Here is a 21,512-nt window from a genome sequence, read left to right as displayed (position 1 = left end):
ATTGAAGGCAATGTGTTGAAGAAATCACATTACCAGTCCTAGTTCCTTCTTTGATTGCCACGTAGAATAAAAGACTTGATGCATCTCAAAGAATCAAAAATATAACATTACAGTACGATGTGCCACTAAACGCCATCCTTTCATTAATTTCTTTGACCTTTCAAGAATACTTCTTTCCAACTCAGAAAACAAAAGAGGAACTTTAGAATTTTACCAAAGCCTAATGAGTGAACATAGCAGAAACTCCTCACCGGATTGAAAATGAAGCCCAGTCCCTGCCGAGGAATCTAATGGCGAGTCCTGCAAATTGGAGTCCGAGTCCATCTCCATTGCCTCTACTACTCCTACCTCGACTGCACTTTAATCTCTAGAGCATTGGGACTTCTTTATTTCATAGCCTTAGAAACTGTTGCCTTTTTCATCGTCTTGCTCTCTCCAAGGCTCCGAGGTTGTTACTACTTATCTGTTTAGTTGAGATACTTGTCTATTTGCAAAGATACTATTGTGATTCATAATCTGTATTGGCTTAAATCTGCACGTAGATTCAATCTTTACCTAAGTTCTAGGCATACAAGATATCACTTCTCCAATATTCATTATTTTGCTTTCGAATTGTGATTGGCCATTAAGAAAGATGTCCATTTAAACAATCACCTTATAGCCAGCAGACTTCTCCTCAGGCTCACCGAAGATATCGATGTTCCAGCGAGGTTTGTCTATGAAATTGTTAGCAGTTGTTTACACCCGAAAAAGAACAGACTAAAACTTACAAAGAGCGTAGGGAAGGTTGTAGCGTTTGCGATTGTTACCCAGGACATTAACCTTCTCCACCTCCTCTGGGGTGAGTTCGATCTCCTTAAAGTTGGCACGAATACGCGACGGCGTAACAGACTTGGGGATGACACTGTGGCCACCAATCTGGGACCAGGCAAGGCTATAAATTGTGAGTACATGTCATTGCCAACTGAGAGTGGGAAGCATACATGACGTGGGCACCGGTGACCTCTTCACCAGTTCGCTCGGAAACAGCCTCGGCCACCTCCTTAATCTCAGGCCGAGTGATCAAGAGAGGGACATCTTCCGAGTTATTGCCAAAGGCCTATTCATGTTAGCGGGGTTGAGTGAACTCGGATATTATAGACATACCGAGTAGGCGGTAATGTGGATATTCTTCTTCTGGCAGTACTCAATCAATTCCAGGCTCTGGAGAACGGGGTGGCGCTCAATCTGGTTAGCAGCAGGCACAACACCAGTGGCGTTAATGATAGCCTCGAGCTAATAAAATGTATTAGTATGGCCGAGGCTTGTCGTCAGACGAGTGGTACGAACGTGGGGAATAGTGTGGTTGGAAACACCGACGGCACGGGCCTTGCTCTTGGGAAGCTTGGTCATGGCTGAAAGAAGTATAGTGTAAGCTAAGTAGACTAAAACTGATACATCCGCGGACTTACCCTTCCAAGTATCGACAATTGAAACACCATCGTCAATAATCACATCGCCACGCTCAAAAGTGCTGCTCTCATCGAGGGGGAAGAGCGAGTCGCCCTTCTTGAAAGATACAGGCCAGTGAACAAGGTAGAGCTAGGACGATTAGCAGGATTCCACTAAAGTTCCTGGAATATTTATAACATACGTCAAGATAGTCAAGCTCGAGTTCAGCAAGGCACTCATCGAGAGAAGCCTCGACAATCTCAGGGCGATGTTGGCTAGAAGGTGTTAAAAATCTGAATATAAGGAAGGTTTATATCGGTAGAAATACTTGTTCCAGAGCTTGGAGGTCTATCATGAAGTTGGATTAGTATTAGGCGAAACTTGCAATTCTGCTTTTTGTATGAAGAACTTACGATGAAAATGTCCTCACGCTTCAGACCAGGGACTTCCTTGTAGGCACGCTTGATACCCTCAGCAACCTCACGCTGGTTCTGGTAGCTATGGGACCGAATCAGTACGCCGCTATAAAAGGCCCAAAGTATAAACATACATAGTAGCCAGATCCTGAGACAAGTTAGCGCAGGCATCAAATGTGGCAGAACTCATTGTTTACCAGGTGACGATATCCAGCCTTCAAGGCCTCAAAGACGGCCTCACCAACTTGACCGGGACTAGACTGCCAGGTGCCAAATCCAAGCTGACTGTGACCTAGTCAGTGTTTTGTTTTGACTTCGAATACTGTGGAATTGGCTTACGGGATCTGGGCACCGGAGTTGAGAGTGACCTTTTTGCCGAGAGACATGTTGTAGATATGAATTGGTAAAGATTAAGGAGTAAAAAGATTGAAGGAGGAATGAAGAGGGGAGGATCGCGTCAAATAACGTCAAGTTAATAAGCGACCTCAGGCGGGGTTCCAAGCTCGCCATCCCACCCCACGGAGCAGACCCCACCGACCAAATCGGCATGATACAGAATAGAAACTGGTTTATATTATTCCAGCTAATATACTACACATTGAGTTATTCAGGGCAATTGCGTTCATATCCAATCATATAATAATTGCTTATTCGATGTTGAAATAGAAACTAAGAAGGGACAACCTTACGTTAATGTCTGTATGATGTCATGTTTATATTTATCCGGGTTTAACCGTTGACTGCTTGTTGCGTCCATATGTTAGAATAGAGTAACTACTCTACTAGCTTATAGCTTCATTATATTCTCCTCGCAGTTTAGATCTTCGAAGGCTACAAGGAGCCAGGGTTCCAAAGTTTCCAATTGGTTAATCAAATTGATAGGATATTCCACATATCATTCCATTGTCTTGTTGGCAATCACTCGGCCCGTCGCTTAAATTCCGGAATCTGTAAATTCCACGTATCAGAAAGAGTAGAGATTAGATAAAGTATGATAACAAGTTCTTAAATTTACATCACGGAATGGTTTATACCACTCGCTGTGTGACAGTTCCGACTGGCCGCTCGACAATCATCATAAGTCCGTCCACAATACTCTTTCGTGCACCATCACTGGATACCTTCTTTCCGGCCAGGTAAAGAAGCCACTGAAGTCGACTAATCCGCTCGTCGGTGACACCACCCAACCACCGGAAAGGTTGCTTTGGATCAAGCTGAAACAAAACATCCAAGCTGCCGTGGGCATTACGTGAAAGGAGAACAGCCTGGCCCTTGGGCACCGCCTTACCACCGCTGAAAATAGCCTTGAATTGGTTCATAGCCAATCCGAACGACTGGTCTTGGAACTCATCCTTGTGCTGCTGCGCCCGGGTAGTGATTCCACGCACCCAGCTATCGCGCATATGCATAAAATCTGTGTTCCTTGTTGGGACAATGCGGAAGGCGGTGCGAATGCCACTTTCTTTGATGATAGCTGACCAGATAGCATCACCTCGTTCAGGGTTCATGAGAAGTTCCTTCAGCTGTTGACGCTCCGGTGAGACAAGAGAGGTAGCAGATTCAGAGGTAGCAATCGCAGTTTCAGAATCTGGTGGGTGAATAGCTGTACGTATTAGACGCTGCTGTAGCTCGGTAATGTCGGATTTTGCGACATAGAGCCCCACTACGTAGACCTGGATGGACAGGAAGGAGACAGTTCGAATTCCCAATCCTAGAAGCTGGTAGTCCTCTCCATCATCGGCCGAAAGCTCATCCCCTGACTGTTTATTGTCTGATGACGAGACATTCGGCAAGCGGATAGTACTGGGAAAATAAGGTACCGAGCTAGTTCCTGTCGCAACCTGCTCAAGATCCTCCTGACCTTCAATAGGTATCACAGATGATCCACCATCACTGGGGAATCCAGGCGGTCCGTCCAGCTTGATAGCTCCAGATTTAGATTCCGTGGCTGTGGCTTGGTTGTGTTTGGTTTCCTTCTCCTGCTTCTCCAGTGCATTCAGGCCAAATGCGTCTAACTTGATCAATCCATACATAGCAGCTGCACATGCGACCATTCCGGTAGCCGAGACCACAATTGATCGTCGGGATTTGGCGAATTGCTCTCCATTCTTTCGAGCTTGGGAGTTAAGTGGATTATTGGAGCGGGTGGATCGAAGGGTGTTGATCGTGGAAAAGAACCGGGTGTGGTGGCTTCCACGGATGCTTTGGCGGGCAATGAAATTGCAATTGCACAATGGTGTACGAAGTGAAGCGCTCATGATGAGTTCTCTGAGGTTGTTGGTAATTATCTAGGAAGCTCAAATCTACCGAAAATGTAATCGCTGCCAGGACTTGAAGGCGGGATTTCACGTGACATGGCACGATATATTGACTCGCAACAATTGGGCAAGAATGAACAAAGTAGCTCTAATGGGTAATCTCAACTATTTTGCACACCTATGGTGCATTTTGTAGAGTCCAGGGTTTCATTTCCTGGGTCAAGCCTTTAAGGAGTACCTTGGTATCTGTAAGGCGCCCTCTTAGCTAAGACCCTCAATGCGTGCTATATAATTTTCGCCTTTCAATGCTGGCAATAAAACGATATAATATTTCCAACATTCGGAGCATATCTCAACCTCAAGGTAACTGGGAAGCTAATTCCTGGTGCTGAACCAACCTAAGATTCTGCCAAATTCAAGCTCTAGAGGACGCCGTTCCCATGATATTAGCTATTCATATGGATAAGGCTTCAATCAACAGAAGAGCCTTGGAAATACATTGGATGATCGGTACACTGTCCATGAGTGTCTCCACAACTACCTTGTATCTACGGTGTCACCTGAGCTCTTTAGTGCGACAAGAATTCTCGCCGTGAGGTTTCAAATAACTTTAATAACCATGGAGTAGTCATAAAATATAAACACATGTTTGACATAGTTTGTTGAGCCTTCTAGGCAGAAAACCGGAGCGAGACAACCGTAGCGAATAACCTTGGAAAACGCCGGATTATAACCATGACTTAATCATTGAAATGTTCCTCTTCTGGTGAAGCAAGTATAAATCTCCTAGACGTCATTATCTATCAAATGCCAAGCCTTTGCGGTGACGTCGTTCAGCCGCATCGCTCGATTTACCTCATCTCCCCCACCAATCTCTCTTTTCTCATCTAACAAGTCATGGCGACCGCTAGCGAGCCAAATACCTTAGGGTGTCACAACCTCCATGTGGATTACGTTATCAATTACACCTTTGGCGATACAAGTGGGTGATCCCAGTGCATAGATAGGTAGCAGTGCTAAATTGTTTCCAGAGCAAGCAAATGCAATTGAGCAGCTAGAGGAGCTGCTCCGTGCTCTCTCCCAGGTCGGCCTTCAAACTGAGGTCAGACAGGGTGATGAATCGTCGCTTCTTGTTTTCGTTCGAGCTTCACAGAAGCAGCTGAATAAGGCGGTGTACCGATCGCGGTGAGTTGACCTAAGCGCGTAACGCGTTCCTGCTGGAATCATTAAGATTGGCCTTGACTAAGATCTTTACAGAGTCCGTGACTGGCTGTATGGAATTCGCAATGCAGAACCTGAAACGACTGGCGCCATTGAACCTCAGACAGAGGCGGAGCGGTTACGAGTGATTAGCTATATGATTACGCTCCCCGTCGAAGAAGGCGGCGCCGGCATCACCCCAAAGCACGGGCGCTGGAAGAACGTCACGGATATATTCCCATTGCACGACGAAGAAACCAACAAACAATGGATCCGTGAATGGAGCCAAAAAACCTTTCTGTCGGAGGAGGACCTGGATCAAGTGCGAAACAAGTTTGGAGAGAGTGTATGTGCATTAATCTAACCTGACCAAATCACGGGCTAACATGAAGCATAGGTTGGATTTTACTTCTCATTCCTCCAGTCGTACTTTCGCTTCCTTATATTCCCCGCCTTATTCGGCTTTGGATGCTGGTTCTTGCTGGGTGGATATTCAACGGTCTACGCAGTTGTCAACTCGCTATGGTGCATTATTTTTGTCGAATATTGGAAGCGTCAGGAGGTGGACTTGAGTTGCCGATGGCAAACTAAAGGCGTTTCTGCCGTTCGAACTCATCGACGAGAGTTCAAGTCTGTAAAGGAAGTCCAGGATCAAACCACTGGCGAAGTCCGTGGGATATTTCCCGCGACTACGCGCATGCAGCGACAGCTTCTTCAGATCCCATTTGCGCTGCTGACTGCTATCGCTCTAGGTGCCATTATTGCCACCTGCTTTGCCATTGAGATATTCATCTCTGAGCTATATACTGGTCCTTTGAAGTCTTACTTGGTACGACCCCTCTACTGAGAAATATGGATTGCCAAAGCTAATTATATAGGTTTTCATTCCAACCATCCTTCTGTCTGCGTTAGTTCCTACTATGAGTGCCGTACTGACGTCAATTGCGACCCGGCTCAACGACTATGAAAACCACGAGACAAATGATGCTTACGATGTTGCTCTAACGCAAAAAATCTTTGTCATCAACTTCATCACCTCTTACCTTCCAGTGTTCCTTACGGCCTTTGTATATGTGCCTTTCGCGAGCCTGATTGTTCCGTATTTGGATGTCTTCCGATTGACTGTCCGGCCCTTCGTGTCCAAGGAACACTGCTCCGTAAAACGATTAAACTTCCAGATCGACCCTGCACGTCTGCGCAATCAAGTCATCTATTTCACTGTGACTGCCCAGATCGTCGGATTTGCAATGGAAACCATCGTGCCGTACCTGAAGCAGCACGCGTTCCGGGAATACAAAGCGTTCAACAAGAGACGCAATGGCAGATTGGAGCGCAATGGTGACAAGGATTCACCAGAGCGGCCCAGCGTGGTATACGACGACCCTCCCGAGGAAGCCAAATTTCTGAAACGGGTGCGCAATGAAGTCGAACTGCCAGAGTATGAGGTAACCGGTGATCTGCGTGAGATGTGTATTCAATTTGGCTACCTGGCGCTTTTCTCCCCGGTCTGGCCACTCGTCCCGGTATCATTCTTTGTAAACAACTGGGTCGAACTGCGGTCGGACTTTTTCAAGATTTGCATGGAGTTCCGCCGGCCGACACCACTACGTGCGGAGACTATTGGCCCCTGGTTAGACACACTTGGCTTCCTCTCCTGGGTTGGTAGTATCTCTAGCGCAGCTTTGGTTCACATGTTCAGCGGCAACGCGCATGGCCCCAAAGGAGAGCCAAACGATATCAAGGGCTGGGCACTGCTCTTGACAATCTTCTTCTCGGAGCATTTGTATCTTATCACCCGTTTTGCTGTACAGACGGCCATGACCAAGCTCGAGCCCCCAAACGCACGAAAGGAGCGTGCTGAGCGGTTCTTGATGCGCAAACGATACTTGGAATCGACACTCCGCGCCCAAGCAGAAGATGAGGAGGCAGACGACAACCTCTCCTCGGAGGTGTCGGGACTAACCCGTTCTGCCCTTGAAGACGATGCTCGACGGACCTCCACACATGATACTGACTCTGCCGAGCGGTTCTGGATGCGTCAGCGCGGCTGGATGGAGGCTGCAGAGGTTGGCAGCCGTATCATCCAGGCACAGGCAACCGCCGAGCACAAGAAAGAGCAGTAAAATGGGACGGATATCCCTGGAAATTGAAAACTTTTCAACCTTTCGGTTTGTAAATTGGGGGCTAGGTTATTATTGACTTTTCCTGTGCGATTTAATAGTGCTATGATTTAGAGTGCGGAGTTCTTCTCTGTAGTGAAAGTAATAAATCTACTTAGCCTTCCTCTATATCCTAATTGGCATCGTACCTTTAGATGTTATTACAGTTTGATATTTACATGCTACCTATTTCAACAAGAGTCTGGCCTGGAAAATTTCAACCCGTGTGCTTCAATCTCCAGCTCTCATATTTTTTAGACGAAATTGACGACTCGCTTGTCTTTGCTATACAAGCGGATTTTATCCAGCAAGCCACCAGGTCGAACAAGATCCTCATAAGCCTTTTTGTTCGTAGGTAGATCCCAGAAGGGACTACTTCCCTTAGTAACTTCGATATTATGCTGCTGCACGATTTCCCTCAGGAGGCCCTGGACACGATTGCTGGGGTCCTGGCCAACGAGCTCCATATCATGCAGTAAAGCGACCAGAGCCGGAAGGTCTTGACAGACATGCCAATAATAAGCAATTTGCTCATCATAGAGAGCCTTGCATGTTCCGAAGACTGCTGAGAAACGGCCTTGTGCTTTCAGGGAGGATTGGAATTGGCCGATTAGTGGTGAGCCTGGGAAGTGAGCACCTAGAATGCGGAATGCTGTCAGGCAGACCATTGGGTATAATCGTGAAATCACATGGTTTACTGGGAGTATGTCTGGGATGTTCAGAGTTGGAGATGACGAGGGTTGGTTGGATTCTTGTGATCCGTCGGACGCATCGTTAGCGGTGCCGGAGACAGAGATTGATGTGAGTGCTGATGTGGGTACTGATGTGGGTTTAATTGTTGTTGTCTCTGTCGACTCCAGCTGCTTCATCATGGAGAAAATCCTTTCATTGCACAACTCCCAAATCCCTTGGTCTCCTTTCCCGGAATTGAGGGCTTCGAAAAGCTCGGCTTCGATTTTGCTTCCTTCACGGTCGACGACGTAATCTATAGCTTCCCTGACAGAGAGATATCGATCAAATTGACCATCCGCTTCTTTGATGGGCTCGAGGTCGCTGAGTCTGATTTTGTAGAGCTGGTCGACGGTTGATTTCGCGTCACGCTTGGCTGGTTTTAAAGGACTCAGTCTCTTTTCTTCTTGGATAAGACCGTCCCTGGATCCTTGCCCTAGAGGGTTTTCCTCCTTATTTAGAAATTTGAAATAATCCAAAAGCTCAGAGATATCGCTCTTTGCAGCGGACGGAACCACTGTTTCTATTTCCGCCGGAGTCACACCCTCCTCATCTTTCTTAGGGCCTATCTGGGCAATAAGATCTGCGAAAATACTTTGTTCCTGGCGAGTATACGTTTGGCGGGCAGTTGACCGATGATGTGTTTGTTTATGGTGAGTGAGCGCCGAGCGCCGGCGGAGGTAGCTTTTTCGCCATGGTTTGGTAGGAGGAGCGTCTGCTAGTGCTGAATCATACTGTTCCGATGCATTTTCTATATTTTTTTCAACCGTTGGATCGCGAGTTTTGCTCACTTGATCTGCTATAGGTGCATGATTCAATGAGTCTCGATGTTGGAACCGCCGAGCGAATGGGGCGCGGCACGCCTGCGAAAAAATCGGCGTTCTGCAATATCGGACTGAAATATATGGTTGATTACCTGACGGTATCAACTTTGAAAGCCTTGTCGCCATCGAAATTGTACGCAGTATATTGTAGGAGGCCTAGTGTACTCCGTTGCTATCAGTCAAAAAAAGATCTGATACTGCGTCATACATCACGTGATCTCGTATTCAAATTTCAATCTCTACGATCTGATTCATCTTAGCTGAGTATCTATGGAAGATCTTGTATTTCTTAGTCAAGGCACTGATTTCCCAAATACCTTAACTGACTATCGCTTCAGTTCTCAAAATCAATACTTTCCGATCTCGATATTGATATCCGAAATTCCTAAACTGAGAGGCAACATCAACTTCAATGGCATCAATTTCCGTGCCCTAGTTTAAGAATCTAGGCGTCTGGAGCAACTTCACCGGAAAGGAAGGCCTCCCTACTAACTGCAGGCATGGACCGACCTCGTAAAAGCTTATAAAAATTGGATGCGACATGACTATGGACTCCCGTCTGGTTATCGACAATACGGTCGTCAACCAAGCCATAATTATATCAGAAGAGCTGAGCAGCCGAAAAATATACAGATTTCTCTATTTCAAGTATCGTGACAATTACAGACAAAACTAGGACGCATTTTTTCAGTAGACTAGCTCAAAAGCTATTGTATCTCCACACTGACGACTTCAAATATGTTCGTAAGTAAGCCAACCAATCTCAGGAAGTTAGGTATAAAATGGTGGCTATACAATCCACTTCTACCTTTCCTCAATGGTTGCTCGATATCTGCTTCTTGAGTGCACTTAGCCACGGGTCTTACAGGGCAGCATAAATGGGTTCTATCTATATTCCGGATGATGACAATGGACGACAACGAGATAGTCATCAACCCAGGCAACATAATGATCTGGATGAAACTGGTTAATAAAGCCGCCAACTTCAAATCATCACTGAGCCTAGCAAATGATTCAGCATCGCACACCAACGCTGTCGCGAAGCAAGTCACCTAGAAAGAAGGCCAGGCTCCCGTGGCGTCTCAAGAACGAAAAAGAAGGCAGAGGAATCAAAAGATGAGGTCTCAATCACGGCCTGTCTATACTTAAGATGGGGAAATGAAATTCAACTCTTAGATGAGCCTTTGAGTTTTTCGGCAGATTTCAAGCCAGAAGGCTACCTAGGTATTCAACTTTTCGGAGCGTCCCAACATCTCATTTTTGGGGGGTACCGCCTACAAAAGACTATTACTCCTGCTGGTGGGGATGCTCTAGTATTATGGTCTGCTTACTTTACGTTTATTAGGATATTCAAACTCAGGATCAATAGGCATCACTATTGAGAAAAAGAGAATGAAAATTATGCGCCGGGGGACGAGTGGGACTAACTAAACCGAATAGGAAATCAAAACACAGCTTTTTCCAGCGTATATATCCAAAACACCGAGAACTCCGTGTTAAAAGGAGGGTAGTAAACTATGAGTAGTAAAATAAAGCAAATATCTCAGAGGCCCAGCCCCATTCCACTAACATTCACATCCCCTCCAGGGGAAATGGAAGGACAAACACAACCCGGAGGGATATCATTAGGGGACCATCCAGAAGATGCAGACGACACCGAGCGTGATCCTAGTATTGTTCGGGCAACGAGAGTGAGAGGCGAAACGACAGCTCCCTGACGAGCATGAAGCAGACCAAAGCGGAGGAAGACCTCAAAGAGGGTAACAAAGATAGATAGTAGGATAAGAACAATGACAATCCAAGTTTGGTCTGAAATCTGAGGTTAAAATCTGTTATAGTGAATAGTTTTGGATCAACGTACGTGAAGTTCGACTATCGGCAATAGCGTCCGAGAGAATTTCCGCAAGATCCAAAAACACACGGCAACGCTCATTGAGAACCAGTATCCGAGGTTTGATCTCCAGATACTCGCGTACGGCAATGTAAAGAGGGTAAAGAGTCGGTTCGCTTTCCCAGAAAAAGTTGGGAACGTCCAACATGTTAGAGGCTAAACGATAATTAGTACAGCAACAGAAAATATAAGTAAAACAAGGCTTACAAAGGTTGACCTCCACACGACTCTTGAACAGACGTCCCAGGATTCGGAAGACGTCCTCACGTTTCATGCCAAGTTGCCCGGTTGTGGCCAGTCGGCGCGGGATATCCTTTGCGTCTGACATTTGACGAGCCATGACCTCCTCGAAGAAGCTCAACTTAGTGCTCTGTGAAATTCCATGACTGATAGCCAACTTAATCATATGATCACTGCTGCGGAGAGTGATCATGTCATTGTACACGCGAGGGCGCGCGATGTCGGTTGAATACTCAAAATGGAAGTCTTCAGTTTCAAAGTCTTCTTCCTGAAGAGGCATCATAGCCAATGGGATGGATATCCCCGTGACCGATGAAGTAGCAAATGCCAGATCAGCCAACAAGTCCTTTTCCTGTCGCTCAGTAAAGTTCCAGAACACAACTACACCATAACTGAAGACAAACATCTCGGCAACATTATAAAAAGTGCGAGCTGGGGCTGGAGGAATGGAAGAGGACGAGGAAAGGGACACCTGAGAGGGACGTTCCCGATAAAGAGTGTGGCCATCGTCGGAGCTGTGTCGACGGGGACGAGGGGCAGGCTCCTCAGCTTCATCAGTGCCAGTCTTATCACCATTTCGCTCCTGCTCATCTGAAAGGCGGTTGCCATCTTGTGAGATGTGGTCTAGGAATCGCTTGTGCTGCTCATCGTTGGTGTGATGATCATTGGAATCCTGGGGTGATTCCCCTGGATTATGCTCATCTTCGGGCCGGTTGTATCCACCAACAGAGTGATCTTCAGCTTCACCGATGTAGTCATCGTGATGATCGCGCTGCTCGTTGCGCTCAATCTCTTCGTCCAAGAGTGACTTGCCACCAGGAACTTTCAGAACCGGACTGCTCCGCAGACGATATCCATCGTGTCCTGGGAGAAGAGGCAAATGATAAGCGGCATAAATGCAGTCATCATACAATTTAGTTCGAGCGCCGTGCCACTCCTTGACGAAAGAGGTGACCGCCTGCATCTTGTACGCCTGTGCGGTGCAGTATGCTGTCACTCGGGCAAGTTTTTCTGTGCGGCGTGCCTTGGGTAGTCGCTCAGCATAGCTCTTCGACTTTTCAGGCGCAATACGACGCTTGCGAAGGGTTTCCTCATCTGCAAGCATAGGCGCAAAGTCATTATCCACACCAAAATCGCCGCCCAGTCGCTTCTGCACTAGAAGCTGCTGCCGCACCACCTCGGGGTCAATATGTTTGTCATGGGCTAGTCTAGCGACTAGCTCTTCGTCTACAAGTTCAACATCATCGTCTTCATCGTCCTCATCCTCTGGCGAATCATCTGATCCACCGACACTAGTATCAGGCAACAGGACCAGTTTTTCGCTAAATTTGGTCGTTCGAGGGGGCAGACGGGGCTGTGCAGCGAGTCGACCTATTTTACCCGTTACAATGGAAGATGCGGTCGCACTACTCGCACCTCCATTACCTATCGCAGCAACTAAGCGACGAGATCGGGAGATTGGTGCGGGATGCCGCTGTTGCATCGACGGGACATCGGAGGCATATTGAAGCACATTATCAACAGTGATGAATCGAGTGCCAGAGGGGCGCCCTTTTCTAATCGTGGATGTAGGCTGTTGGTCACGGGAGTCTGACACCTATAAGCAGCTGTCTTAGTATGGTTTCTGCAAGGATGTAATCAAACATTTTCCAACGGGCGCTTACAAGAACAGTCGGGCTACGCTGGCTTGTGCCCCGACCATGAGCTGGAAGTGTCATGGCTTTGTCCCTGACTTGAGGACAGAGTGAATTGCTCCAAATTGCGGCAGGGAAATAAGATGATGAGATGCGGACTTGAAGTTAGACAATGGACCTTGAACTGCTCCAATGCGCTATACTAAGTTGGGACTAGCGGCTATTAACGATTGATGACGTAACACAATACACGTGCTTGAACAACTGTTCGTTCATCTCTATTAATTGTCTTGTTTAGGTATTTAACGAACATCTAGTATCTACTTCGTTTAGAAACAAAAAAACGCGCACTCGGTATCGAATACCCAACCTCGTATTTTCATCAAAACGGAAATAGCAGCTTAAATCCCCAGTCAAAGCCATTTATTAGAGAGAGAAAAAGAGCTCCTTTTAGTGTCAGCATAACACCCTTGGTAGGTAACATCCCAACTGTCTGGATAATGAGTATTCTTGGTGTTCTGCCTTGCGGTACCGCCTATTATGACCGCCCGGCATAATTCTACATTCGACAAAAGAGAAGGAGCGCTATAAGTCTTCCTATTTTAATTTCTATGATAGAAGGTTCAAGGCATGGTATATCTGATTATGCTGTTCACAACCAATCCCTAGGTAAAAAGGTTTTTTCTTTCTCTCGATTTTTTCCTTCTCTCGGTTTTTACGATGTATAAGCCTTCATATCTAGAGAGCCCTCAACCCGAATCGACTCGGAATACCCTCCAATCCTTTCTGAGCTTCAATTTCTGACACACTATCAGCAACCTTTTCCTGATGAAATGACACGCCTAAGTTCTCAAGCCTCAACAAGCCGCCGTATAGGGGCAATCAAATCTCGATTCGGGTGCAAAACCTGCAAGTGCGTTACTGTCTCCTCCTTTCTTGTGTAGGCACTGACCCAGTGGACAGGATTCGTAGAGTCAAATGTGGCGAAGAGAGGCCGAGGTGTCTCCGCTGCTCTAGCACAGGACGGCGATGTGACTTTGAGAACAGTGAGGCACTATCATCAGATGCAATACCCAGCTACGCACTGTCGTTATCTCCAAATACAGGACAACGAGAGCGTCGCGCATTTGAATACTATTTCCATCATGCATCACAACATCTAGCCGGCGGGATGGGTATTGACTTTTGGACATCGATTGTTCCGCAAGTCTGCCGCAGCGAGCCCGCAGTATGGGATGCCATGATTGCAATTAGCGCATTGTTTGAATACCCCAATCAGTGTTTGGACTTTCATTTTTTGAGTGATCACCGAAAAAATGCGTACTTTCTCAACAATGTCCAACAAGATGCCTTGACATGGTACTCGCGATCGATCTCCAGCGTGAACTCAAAGATCCAGCGCGGCAGAGCTGATCCTTACATTTCACTCATAAGCTGCGCTCTATTCCACTGTGTGGAGACAATTCAAGGACGTACAGAAGAAGCCTTGAAACTCTATCGACAAGGTGTCAGCTTGATTCTTGACCTTCGCGTCCAGATGGGTCGTGAAGGAGCATATTCTGAAAAGGCCGCACTATTAGAGCGTCACATTATGCCTTTGTTCCTGCGAATGGGCACTCTTTCGTTGACCATTTCAGGAACCCCACCTCCTAGTGAGCTTTTAGTTCTTTTCAAAATAGGCCTAAGCGCCGGTGTTAAATGTATTGATTCGGCAAGAAACACGATTTCTGTTCTAGCTGCAGAAGCCGTCCTCTTTGAACGCGAAGCAGCCTCACGTCTTCGGGAAATAGGATCTCCGCCCGCGATCAGCGCAGAAATGATTGCGAAAAAAGAAACGCTCCGAGCCCTACTTACCGAATGGCATCTTGCATACACTAAACTTGGCCAAAGCACCAGCTCTCCATCTACGGAGCCTTTGTTACTATTATATCACGCTGCTGCATCGATTTGTGTGACTGGATGCTTACAACAAGAGGAGACTGTTTATGATGTCCATTTTGCAGACTTCACCACTATCGTCGAGCAGTCTACTGTGATTCTCGGAGCAGCAGGTTCAAATGGTGCCCAGACACCATTCACATTCGAGGCGAGTGTGGGGCCCCCTCTCGCCGTGACCGTACTGAGATGTCGTGATCCAAGTTTGCGGCGAAGAGCATTAGAACTATTGCGACGAGCGCCTCCAATACAAGGATTTTTCAAATGCCCTCCATTGGCTCTTTTGTCAGAAGCCTTAATAAACCTGGAGGAGGGATATAGCCTTTTTCTTAGGCAAGGGAATCCCAACCTTGTCCACAACAATGCCTCACTTGGCCTACCAGTTGTAAAGCCTCAGTCCGGGTCACAAGCAGCTCTCATCCCTGAAGAGGCTCGAGTCCATGACTATGGTATATTCAGACCGAACAAGCGGCAGCCTCATTGGATCACTGAAGACCATATAGCACAGTACGGTCTTGGACCAGATCAGCTTTATCTAGGGTTTGCAAGAAATCAATTCGATGTAGAAACCAACAGTTGGCGACCGAATTATCAATGCATTCCCTTGGGAGGCTAATTTTGAGCGATTTTCTCGTATGAGATTCGCCTTGATTTTTAATTACATGACACCTTCCTATTTCAAAATTGAATCCTTTATTTTTGTACTACTTTTGTTCTATTCAGGCGAGTCGTCGTTAAATCCCTTTTTTTTTAAGTCAAAAGTTTGGCCAGACTACTGCAGTCTCTGAGAACCGACTTGTCAACTACCAAAGATTCTTCCTGATTCTGTTTAACGGTCGGGCCTTCGGTTAGTATTCCGGTTATTCGGTCAGAAGCCCGAGCAGGTTTTGATCTACAACTTATACTAACTGTTCTGCATTCAGTATAACTGCCCAATTCCTGCGTATGCAGTCCATATGTATGCATGCGTCCAACGCCCATAGAACTTGAACCTGGAATTTCATACTTTCGCAACTGATGTGTCGCAACTTGGTTATCACCGCTTGAGTTATGGCGATCTATTTCCCATAGAGTTGTCGCTTAGAAATCCGATTTAAGGTTGTTTACCTCTCCGCTCGCAGTGAAAGCCGCTTTGGAATGTCTAACCCCAACTGATCAACAGTCCAAGCAATATTCGATAAGGCTAGAATCTCGCAATTGTATCAAAACCTGATGTCAACTAATTTTCTAGGTAATAGGGCGCAGGGCACAAAAAAAAACTAGACAAGTGGAGACTCAGATCCACTAAAACATACTAAAGTACAATTCTTCTGGTTTGACCCAGTAATTGTGGAGTTTGGTTGCTTTCGGTAAATTCCCTTATAAAGCCTGTATAGTCTGAAGTTCCTGGTCCTTCTGTTAGTGAAGTTGACTCATATCGATTCAAATGAGCACCACCACGTTTACATCACAATGGCGGACCACTTTCCTATGGAGGAACAGCTGCAGAAGGTCATGTCTAAGACGGGTTAGTTCTTCACTTTTATCTACTTCAATTCAAATTTCCCACATCTAAAATGTATTGTAGAAGATGTGATCATTTCACCAAATGAGTCGCAAGGGTCGCAAGAAGAGTCACTGTCAGATACGGACTCGGAAATTGTCCACGAGGCTATTCAACAGAGATATGATGGTCCATCAGGTCTTCGTTTCCGCCGAGTTGCTTCAAAAACAATCGTCTCTTTTGGTCCAAACGATCCAGACAGCCCTTATAACTGGAACAAGGTACGTGAGTTGACCGAAAAAGAAAGAACACTATTAACAATTAATCACTATAGACCAGGAAGTTTCTGGTACTTGCCGCTGGAGTGTTACAGGTATGCTATTACTTCCCAAGTCAATTACTTAGACTCGTATGACTAACTCTCTGATAGGTCATGAACAGTACCATTGCTTCATCCATATGCAGTAACGCTATTCCCCAGATCGCTACAGAGTTCGACATCACGAACCAGCAGATGCTAGTTCTACCGATTTCCATCTTCCTCGTTGGCTACATCGTGGGTCCACTGCTATGGGGCCCAAGCTCAGAATACTTTGGTCGACGAATGCCATTGTTAGTTGCATTTGGCGGATTTATGATATTCATGCTAGCATGTGCCGTGGCCAACTCTTACGCATCTTTGCTTGTCTTTCGATTGCTTAACGGCATGTGTGCGTCGTCGGCAATTTCCATAACAGGCGGACTGTTTGCCGATGTACACGACAATCCGACCAAGAGAGGTCGACTTATGGCATACTATATGGCCTGTACAACCTTTGGACCTATCATGGGACCGTGGATATCCGGTTTCGTCGCCGTCGTCAGCTGGCGATGGTGCTTTTGGATCGGACTCATATGCGCAGGTGCATCCTTACCCCTGATCCTCATCATGCCTGAAACATATGGCCCAGCTATCCTGAAGAGTCGTGCGAAGAAGCTTCGAAAGGAGACTGGAAATCCGAGTATCATATCACCGTTGGAACTGGACAGTCGTAACCTTCGGCAGATGGCTATTGTCACGATATCTCGACCATTCCGGATGATCCTTCATGAGTCTATCGTGTCACTATCATCGCTTTACCTTGCGTTGGCTTATGCCATTTTCTACCTCTACTTTGAGGCATATCCAATCATTTTTGAAGGTGAGTTTTCGATAATCAGGAACTGGAATATCTGCTAATCCTTGTCTTAGGCATTTATGGCATGAGTTCTGGAGTCTCAGGACTGATGTTCTTGCCAAGTAAGTAACACATTCAGCACAACAAATTTATTCAGCTCTAACAGGTGACAGTCGGCATTGGCGCAATTTTGGCGTGCCTTATATTCATTTGGTATGACGGCTACCTCGCCCGCGCTAAAGCTCGCAATGCAAGCTGGGCCAACATCGAAGAGTATCGGCGCCTTCCACTTGCTTGCATCGGAGGTCCGCTTTATGTGATAGCACTCTTCTGGGTCGGCTGGACTGCTAACCCAAGTATCCCATGGGTGGTTCCTTTCCTGTCAGGAATTCCTTTCGGCATGGGGTATGTATCCGTATCAAACGCAAATTTCTAATTGGATCAGCTCAGTTAACTCAATAATCTCTATAGGTATCTCTTAATTTTCATGACAATGCTCAATTACCTGACTGACGCCTACGAGACACTTTCTGCGAGTGCCCAGTCCGCAGCCAGCTGCACGAGAAGCATCCTCGGTGCACTTCTACCACTCGCCGCCAAGCCGATGTTCAACCGACTTGGAGTACACTGGGCATGCAGTCTGATAGCATTCCTCGCTATGGTAGTCTCTATAATACCCTTCGCATTCATCCGATACGGCGACCGTATCAGAGCAAATAGCAAATTCTGTCAGGAGCTTAAGGCGATAAAAGAGGCTGAACAGCTAGAGCTCGAAAGAGAAGAGCGTCTTGAGAATGGTTCTGATGAGCTGCAGCCTATCCCATCTGTTGCTACTGGTCGAATGAGTCGGGTTTCCAGAATCGATACTGCTCGCAGCAATGTCGAGAAAGCTTCCATCATCTGTGGATGAAGCTGACACTGACAGCATGCCACATTTAATGGTGAGATTCGATCTTCAAGTCAAAAGTGCTTTTTGTTGGTGTTTTCGTTTGAGCGATATAACATGATAGATATGACATGACATCTAATATTAATCTTTATGGATAAAGTTTTGACCCATATCTCGAGTACCTAATATCAACGTCAAGAGATCTGTCTTTAGTGCATCTCCACGGCTCTTGATGAAGTGTTGACACATGTATGGTTGGGTAGATATTGCAATATCCACCTAGTTCTTTCACATCCAGACTTCACCCCATCGATAGCCTCATCCGAAGCTTGAAAGTAATCGTTGGTTTTCAGGTTCTAATTGTCAAAAAAATAACTAATTCGGACTTTGAATACTTTAGGTCCTTAACACTGACAATGTCGAGTCCCGATCTCTTCTTGGAATTTGGTTGAACGCAACGACAAATGAATTTTTGCTGTTTTTGGACTCTCAAAACAAACTCGCAAACTCGATCGAGTGTGACGAAAGACAAATGTAGTTCTTGATAGGCAGATGGTGATAACTCAATAAAAGATGATCGCAGAGGAACGAACATCGGTCGATTGGCCGTCCACATAGCTTTACGAGAACCTTCTCGCTTTCCTTCTCCTTAGTAATAGTCTCATATTATGTATAGTTATATGACGGAAATTTCATCATTAAAAGTCCGCTACTTGCTCCACGGCACAACCCTACATCCCGGTGGACATACTTCAATAAGGCACTTTTGAAGGAAACAGAACATGCTAAACATAAGGTCTATTTTTTTTTTTTTTTTTTTTTTCAGGAAGAAGGACACCCTCGCGACACAAAAAGGAACTTGAGGCACAAAGGCCAAGGGTCAGGGTGGTGGAGAAATTGAAAAAGGAAAATGAAGTCTCAAAATTGACTAAATGGTATTGGAAGGAAAGATCTGGTATGGTATGGTGGAGGTAAAAGGTAGAGCGGGAATATGTACTTACGTATTTATTCACCGCAGAAGAATTGGGCCGGAAAAGAATATTTCCGTTTTTGGTCTTGAATACAGCAAAGAATGATTTCTCGTTGATTATATTCTCGAACTGGACCAAACCTTCCGAGGTTGCTTCTTATGTTCAAGAAATGTGCTGAGATACTTAGAGACTATAGAAATATTCATTCTAGTAGACTAAGTCTTTTTTATCTAAAATTACCATGACATTGAATATGCTAGTATATGTCTCTTCAGTGGCTGACCCCAATAGATGAAGTAGTGGTTGCTTGCATAATGCTAGCAGGGCCATGGTAAGTTAGTGCCTGAGGCATGAATAAAGACACACTCCGATAAGGTGAATCGATAAGCCATGTCAAATGAACCTCGGCTCTTTTGGACCCACCTTAAAGCCGGCCGAACCCCCGATTTTGCGGCTTCGTTGTTATTTTCAACTTAGACGGTCATAAGTTGATGCAACCATTGCAATGGCTAAGCGAGTCACATTTCTGGAGCCTGCCCAGCTAGACAAATCCAAGGCTGCCATCGAGAATGTCCTCGACCTAGTCGCCGTGGTGGACCTGGGACCGGTATGATCCGCGAATAAGCTAGATCCCCACAGGATCCAAGATCGCCTAGGACTGATTAATCCCACATCCAGGACGTATTCACCAACGCTCGTGAATTGTGGCATCCCCCGGGAGCTCGAGGCATTTATGGCGGCACCGCTATTGCTCAGTCCCTCTCCGCCGCGATGCGAACAGTGCCCGAGGATTTCGCTGTGCATAGCATGCACTGCTACTTCGTTCTTGCCGGCGATGCCGAAATGCCGATTCTATATCATGTGGAGCGGGTGCGCGATGGTCGAAGCTTCATAACCCGCACCGTCCAGGCGAGGCAAAGAGGAAGACCAATCTTCACAACTACACTCAGTTTTAGTCGAGTCGGTAGCGGGGGTAAGAAGACCATCACGCACGCCGAATCAAAGCCAGATGTGCCATTTCCAGATGACGCGCTTCCCGGAACACTAAGCGCTCTCGATAACGTGGGAGGTGGTCCTTTTGAAATGAAAAAAGCGGGAACTGTCAACCGAGGCTCTCCAAATCCAGAGGATAAAAAGATCCTGCGATTTATCCGTGCACGTGGCCATATCTCCGAAGAAGGTGGCTCACAAGCGCATATATCTGCTCTCGCTTACGCAACAGATAGCTACTTCATTGGCACTGTCGCTCGCGTTCACGGTATATCCCGATTCTCATCTGCAGCAGAGCTTCAAATGCTTCTCAGAGCATTGAAAAACCCGTCAGATCTCGATGATGAAGCTATCACGAAAGCATTCGCAGAGCTGAGGGAGGAGGAAGCTGCAGAGCTACAACGTCGCCTAGAAGGTGCACTCAGCAATGTCACAGACGCTGATAAACGAAACGACCACAAAGAGGTTGGGATGTTGGTCAGTCTTGATCATACAATCTACTTTCACAACCCAAGGGCCTTTCGGGCAGATCAGTGGATGCTGATTGAGATGGAGAGTCCATGGGCGGGCGAAGGGCGAGGGTTGGCAATTCAAAAGATTTGGTCGCATGATGGGGTTTTGATTGCTACCTGTACACAAGAGGGAGTTGTTCGATTGAAGCAGGACAAGCCTCTATCTAAGATTTAGATATGCGCAACAAAAACTGTCCATTTCTTTTCAAACTTTCAATTACATTTTAGACAAAAGACCTTGATTTCAATGCTGCCAACATATCTCTGTAGAATGAATTCAAAATTCAATTGACACGATGAATGCTAGTATTCTGTAAGACGCCGCACTTTATTTACTCGCAAAAGAACCGTACAAGATAACGCGTATCCAAAAGTCATCGATTGAACAAAAATGATTAGAAATGAGTAGAAAAAGCGAAAAATTTATAAAATTTGGCCAAAACTCACTTCTCCTAAGACTTCCCAAGGGCTTCGATGATGGGAGTTGAAGAACTGTTACTATAGTTTTTAAAGTTGTCTTGACTTAATCTTGAAGCTCCAGCAATTGAGAGCAAGGAGTATGCAGAATCGCTGGGTTGGCTGTGACCCGCTATACCACCGCACTAAAGGACCTTGGGGGATGTAAAATCAGAGCACTGCCCTATGATTTAGGAAACGAATGCGAATATAGCAAACTACTTGCCTGGTATTTAAGGCAGAAATGCTTTAGTCTTAATTAGGCATTCTTGCCGCATCTTCACCAATGATAATCCTCAAAATCAGGTTTATCAAATACGCTAGACCGTATATAACA

The 21,512-nt window shown here is 46.1% G+C and overlaps 8 protein-coding genes across 8 annotated transcripts; 4 read left to right on the top strand and 4 right to left on the bottom strand.

Annotated features, from left to right (window-relative positions):
- Nucleotides 1–642: 642 nt before the first annotated feature.
- On the bottom strand, nucleotides 643–2,233 carry akr1 (putative aldehyde reductase (AKR1); the record flags this gene model as incomplete). Its single annotated transcript, XM_057211758.1, has 12 exons — nucleotides 643–716; nucleotides 771–934; nucleotides 984–1,099; nucleotides 1,147–1,275; nucleotides 1,330–1,394; nucleotides 1,452–1,581; nucleotides 1,634–1,706; nucleotides 1,760–1,779; nucleotides 1,845–1,929; nucleotides 1,982–1,995; nucleotides 2,045–2,132; nucleotides 2,187–2,233. The coding sequence occupies 12 exons, from the start codon at nucleotides 2,231–2,233 to the stop codon at nucleotides 643–645; spliced, it is 1,005 nt and encodes a 334-aa protein (XP_057061301.1).
- Nucleotides 2,234–2,875: 642 nt separating this feature from the next.
- On the bottom strand, nucleotides 2,876–4,105 carry N7495_009106 (chalcone isomerase domain-containing protein; the record flags this gene model as incomplete). The annotated part of the gene is made up of 1 exon (XM_057211757.1): nucleotides 2,876–4,105. The coding sequence occupies one exon, from the start codon at nucleotides 4,103–4,105 to the stop codon at nucleotides 2,876–2,878; it is 1,230 nt and encodes a 409-aa protein (XP_057061300.1).
- Nucleotides 4,106–5,002: 897 nt separating this feature from the next.
- On the top strand, nucleotides 5,003–7,428 carry N7495_009105 (anoctamin family protein; the record flags this gene model as incomplete). Its single annotated transcript, XM_057211756.1, has 5 exons — nucleotides 5,003–5,087; nucleotides 5,137–5,290; nucleotides 5,363–5,651; nucleotides 5,703–6,134; nucleotides 6,184–7,428. The coding sequence occupies 5 exons, from the start codon at nucleotides 5,003–5,005 to the stop codon at nucleotides 7,426–7,428; spliced, it is 2,205 nt and encodes a 734-aa protein (XP_057061299.1).
- A 290-nt stretch (nucleotides 7,429–7,718) lies between these two features.
- N7495_009104 (uncharacterized protein) lies at nucleotides 7,719–9,143 on the bottom strand (the record flags this gene model as incomplete). The annotated part of the gene is made up of 2 exons (XM_057211755.1): nucleotides 7,719–8,911; nucleotides 9,110–9,143. 2 exons carry the CDS (start codon nucleotides 9,141–9,143, stop codon nucleotides 7,719–7,721), a joined length of 1,227 nt encoding a protein of 408 aa, XP_057061298.1.
- A 1,417-nt stretch (nucleotides 9,144–10,560) lies between these two features.
- N7495_009103 (RMD1 family protein) lies at nucleotides 10,561–12,866 on the bottom strand (the record flags this gene model as incomplete). The annotated part of the gene is made up of 4 exons (XM_057211754.1): nucleotides 10,561–10,826; nucleotides 10,879–11,064; nucleotides 11,116–12,745; nucleotides 12,813–12,866. The coding sequence occupies 4 exons, from the start codon at nucleotides 12,864–12,866 to the stop codon at nucleotides 10,561–10,563; spliced, it is 2,136 nt and encodes a 711-aa protein (XP_057061297.1).
- A 749-nt stretch (nucleotides 12,867–13,615) lies between these two features.
- Nucleotides 13,616–15,333, top strand: N7495_009102 (Zn(II)2Cys6 transcription factor domain-containing protein; the record flags this gene model as incomplete). Its single annotated transcript, XM_057211753.1, has 2 exons — nucleotides 13,616–13,695; nucleotides 13,746–15,333. 2 exons carry the CDS (start codon nucleotides 13,616–13,618, stop codon nucleotides 15,331–15,333), a joined length of 1,668 nt encoding a protein of 555 aa, XP_057061296.1.
- Nucleotides 15,334–16,169: 836 nt separating this feature from the next.
- N7495_009101 (MFS transporter) lies at nucleotides 16,170–18,267 on the top strand (the record flags this gene model as incomplete). Its single annotated transcript, XM_057211752.1, has 7 exons — nucleotides 16,170–16,224; nucleotides 16,285–16,481; nucleotides 16,535–16,573; nucleotides 16,631–17,381; nucleotides 17,432–17,479; nucleotides 17,531–17,762; nucleotides 17,829–18,267. The coding sequence occupies 7 exons, from the start codon at nucleotides 16,170–16,172 to the stop codon at nucleotides 18,265–18,267; spliced, it is 1,761 nt and encodes a 586-aa protein (XP_057061295.1).
- A 1,455-nt stretch (nucleotides 18,268–19,722) lies between these two features.
- Nucleotides 19,723–20,894, top strand: N7495_009100 (uncharacterized protein; the record flags this gene model as incomplete). Its single annotated transcript, XM_057211751.1, has 2 exons — nucleotides 19,723–19,824; nucleotides 19,896–20,894. 2 exons carry the CDS (start codon nucleotides 19,723–19,725, stop codon nucleotides 20,892–20,894), a joined length of 1,101 nt encoding a protein of 366 aa, XP_057061294.1.
- Between the last annotated feature and the right edge of the window lie 618 nt (nucleotides 20,895–21,512).

Source organism: Penicillium taxi, assembly GCF_028828555.1.
Source record: "Penicillium taxi strain IBT 34144 chromosome Unknown utg000005l_segment0_segment0, whole genome shotgun sequence".
Classification (NCBI taxonomy): domain Eukaryota; kingdom Fungi; phylum Ascomycota; class Eurotiomycetes; order Eurotiales; family Aspergillaceae; genus Penicillium; species Penicillium taxi.
Note: the sequence above shows the minus strand (reverse complement) of the source record. Positions and strands in the feature narration are given on the sequence as shown.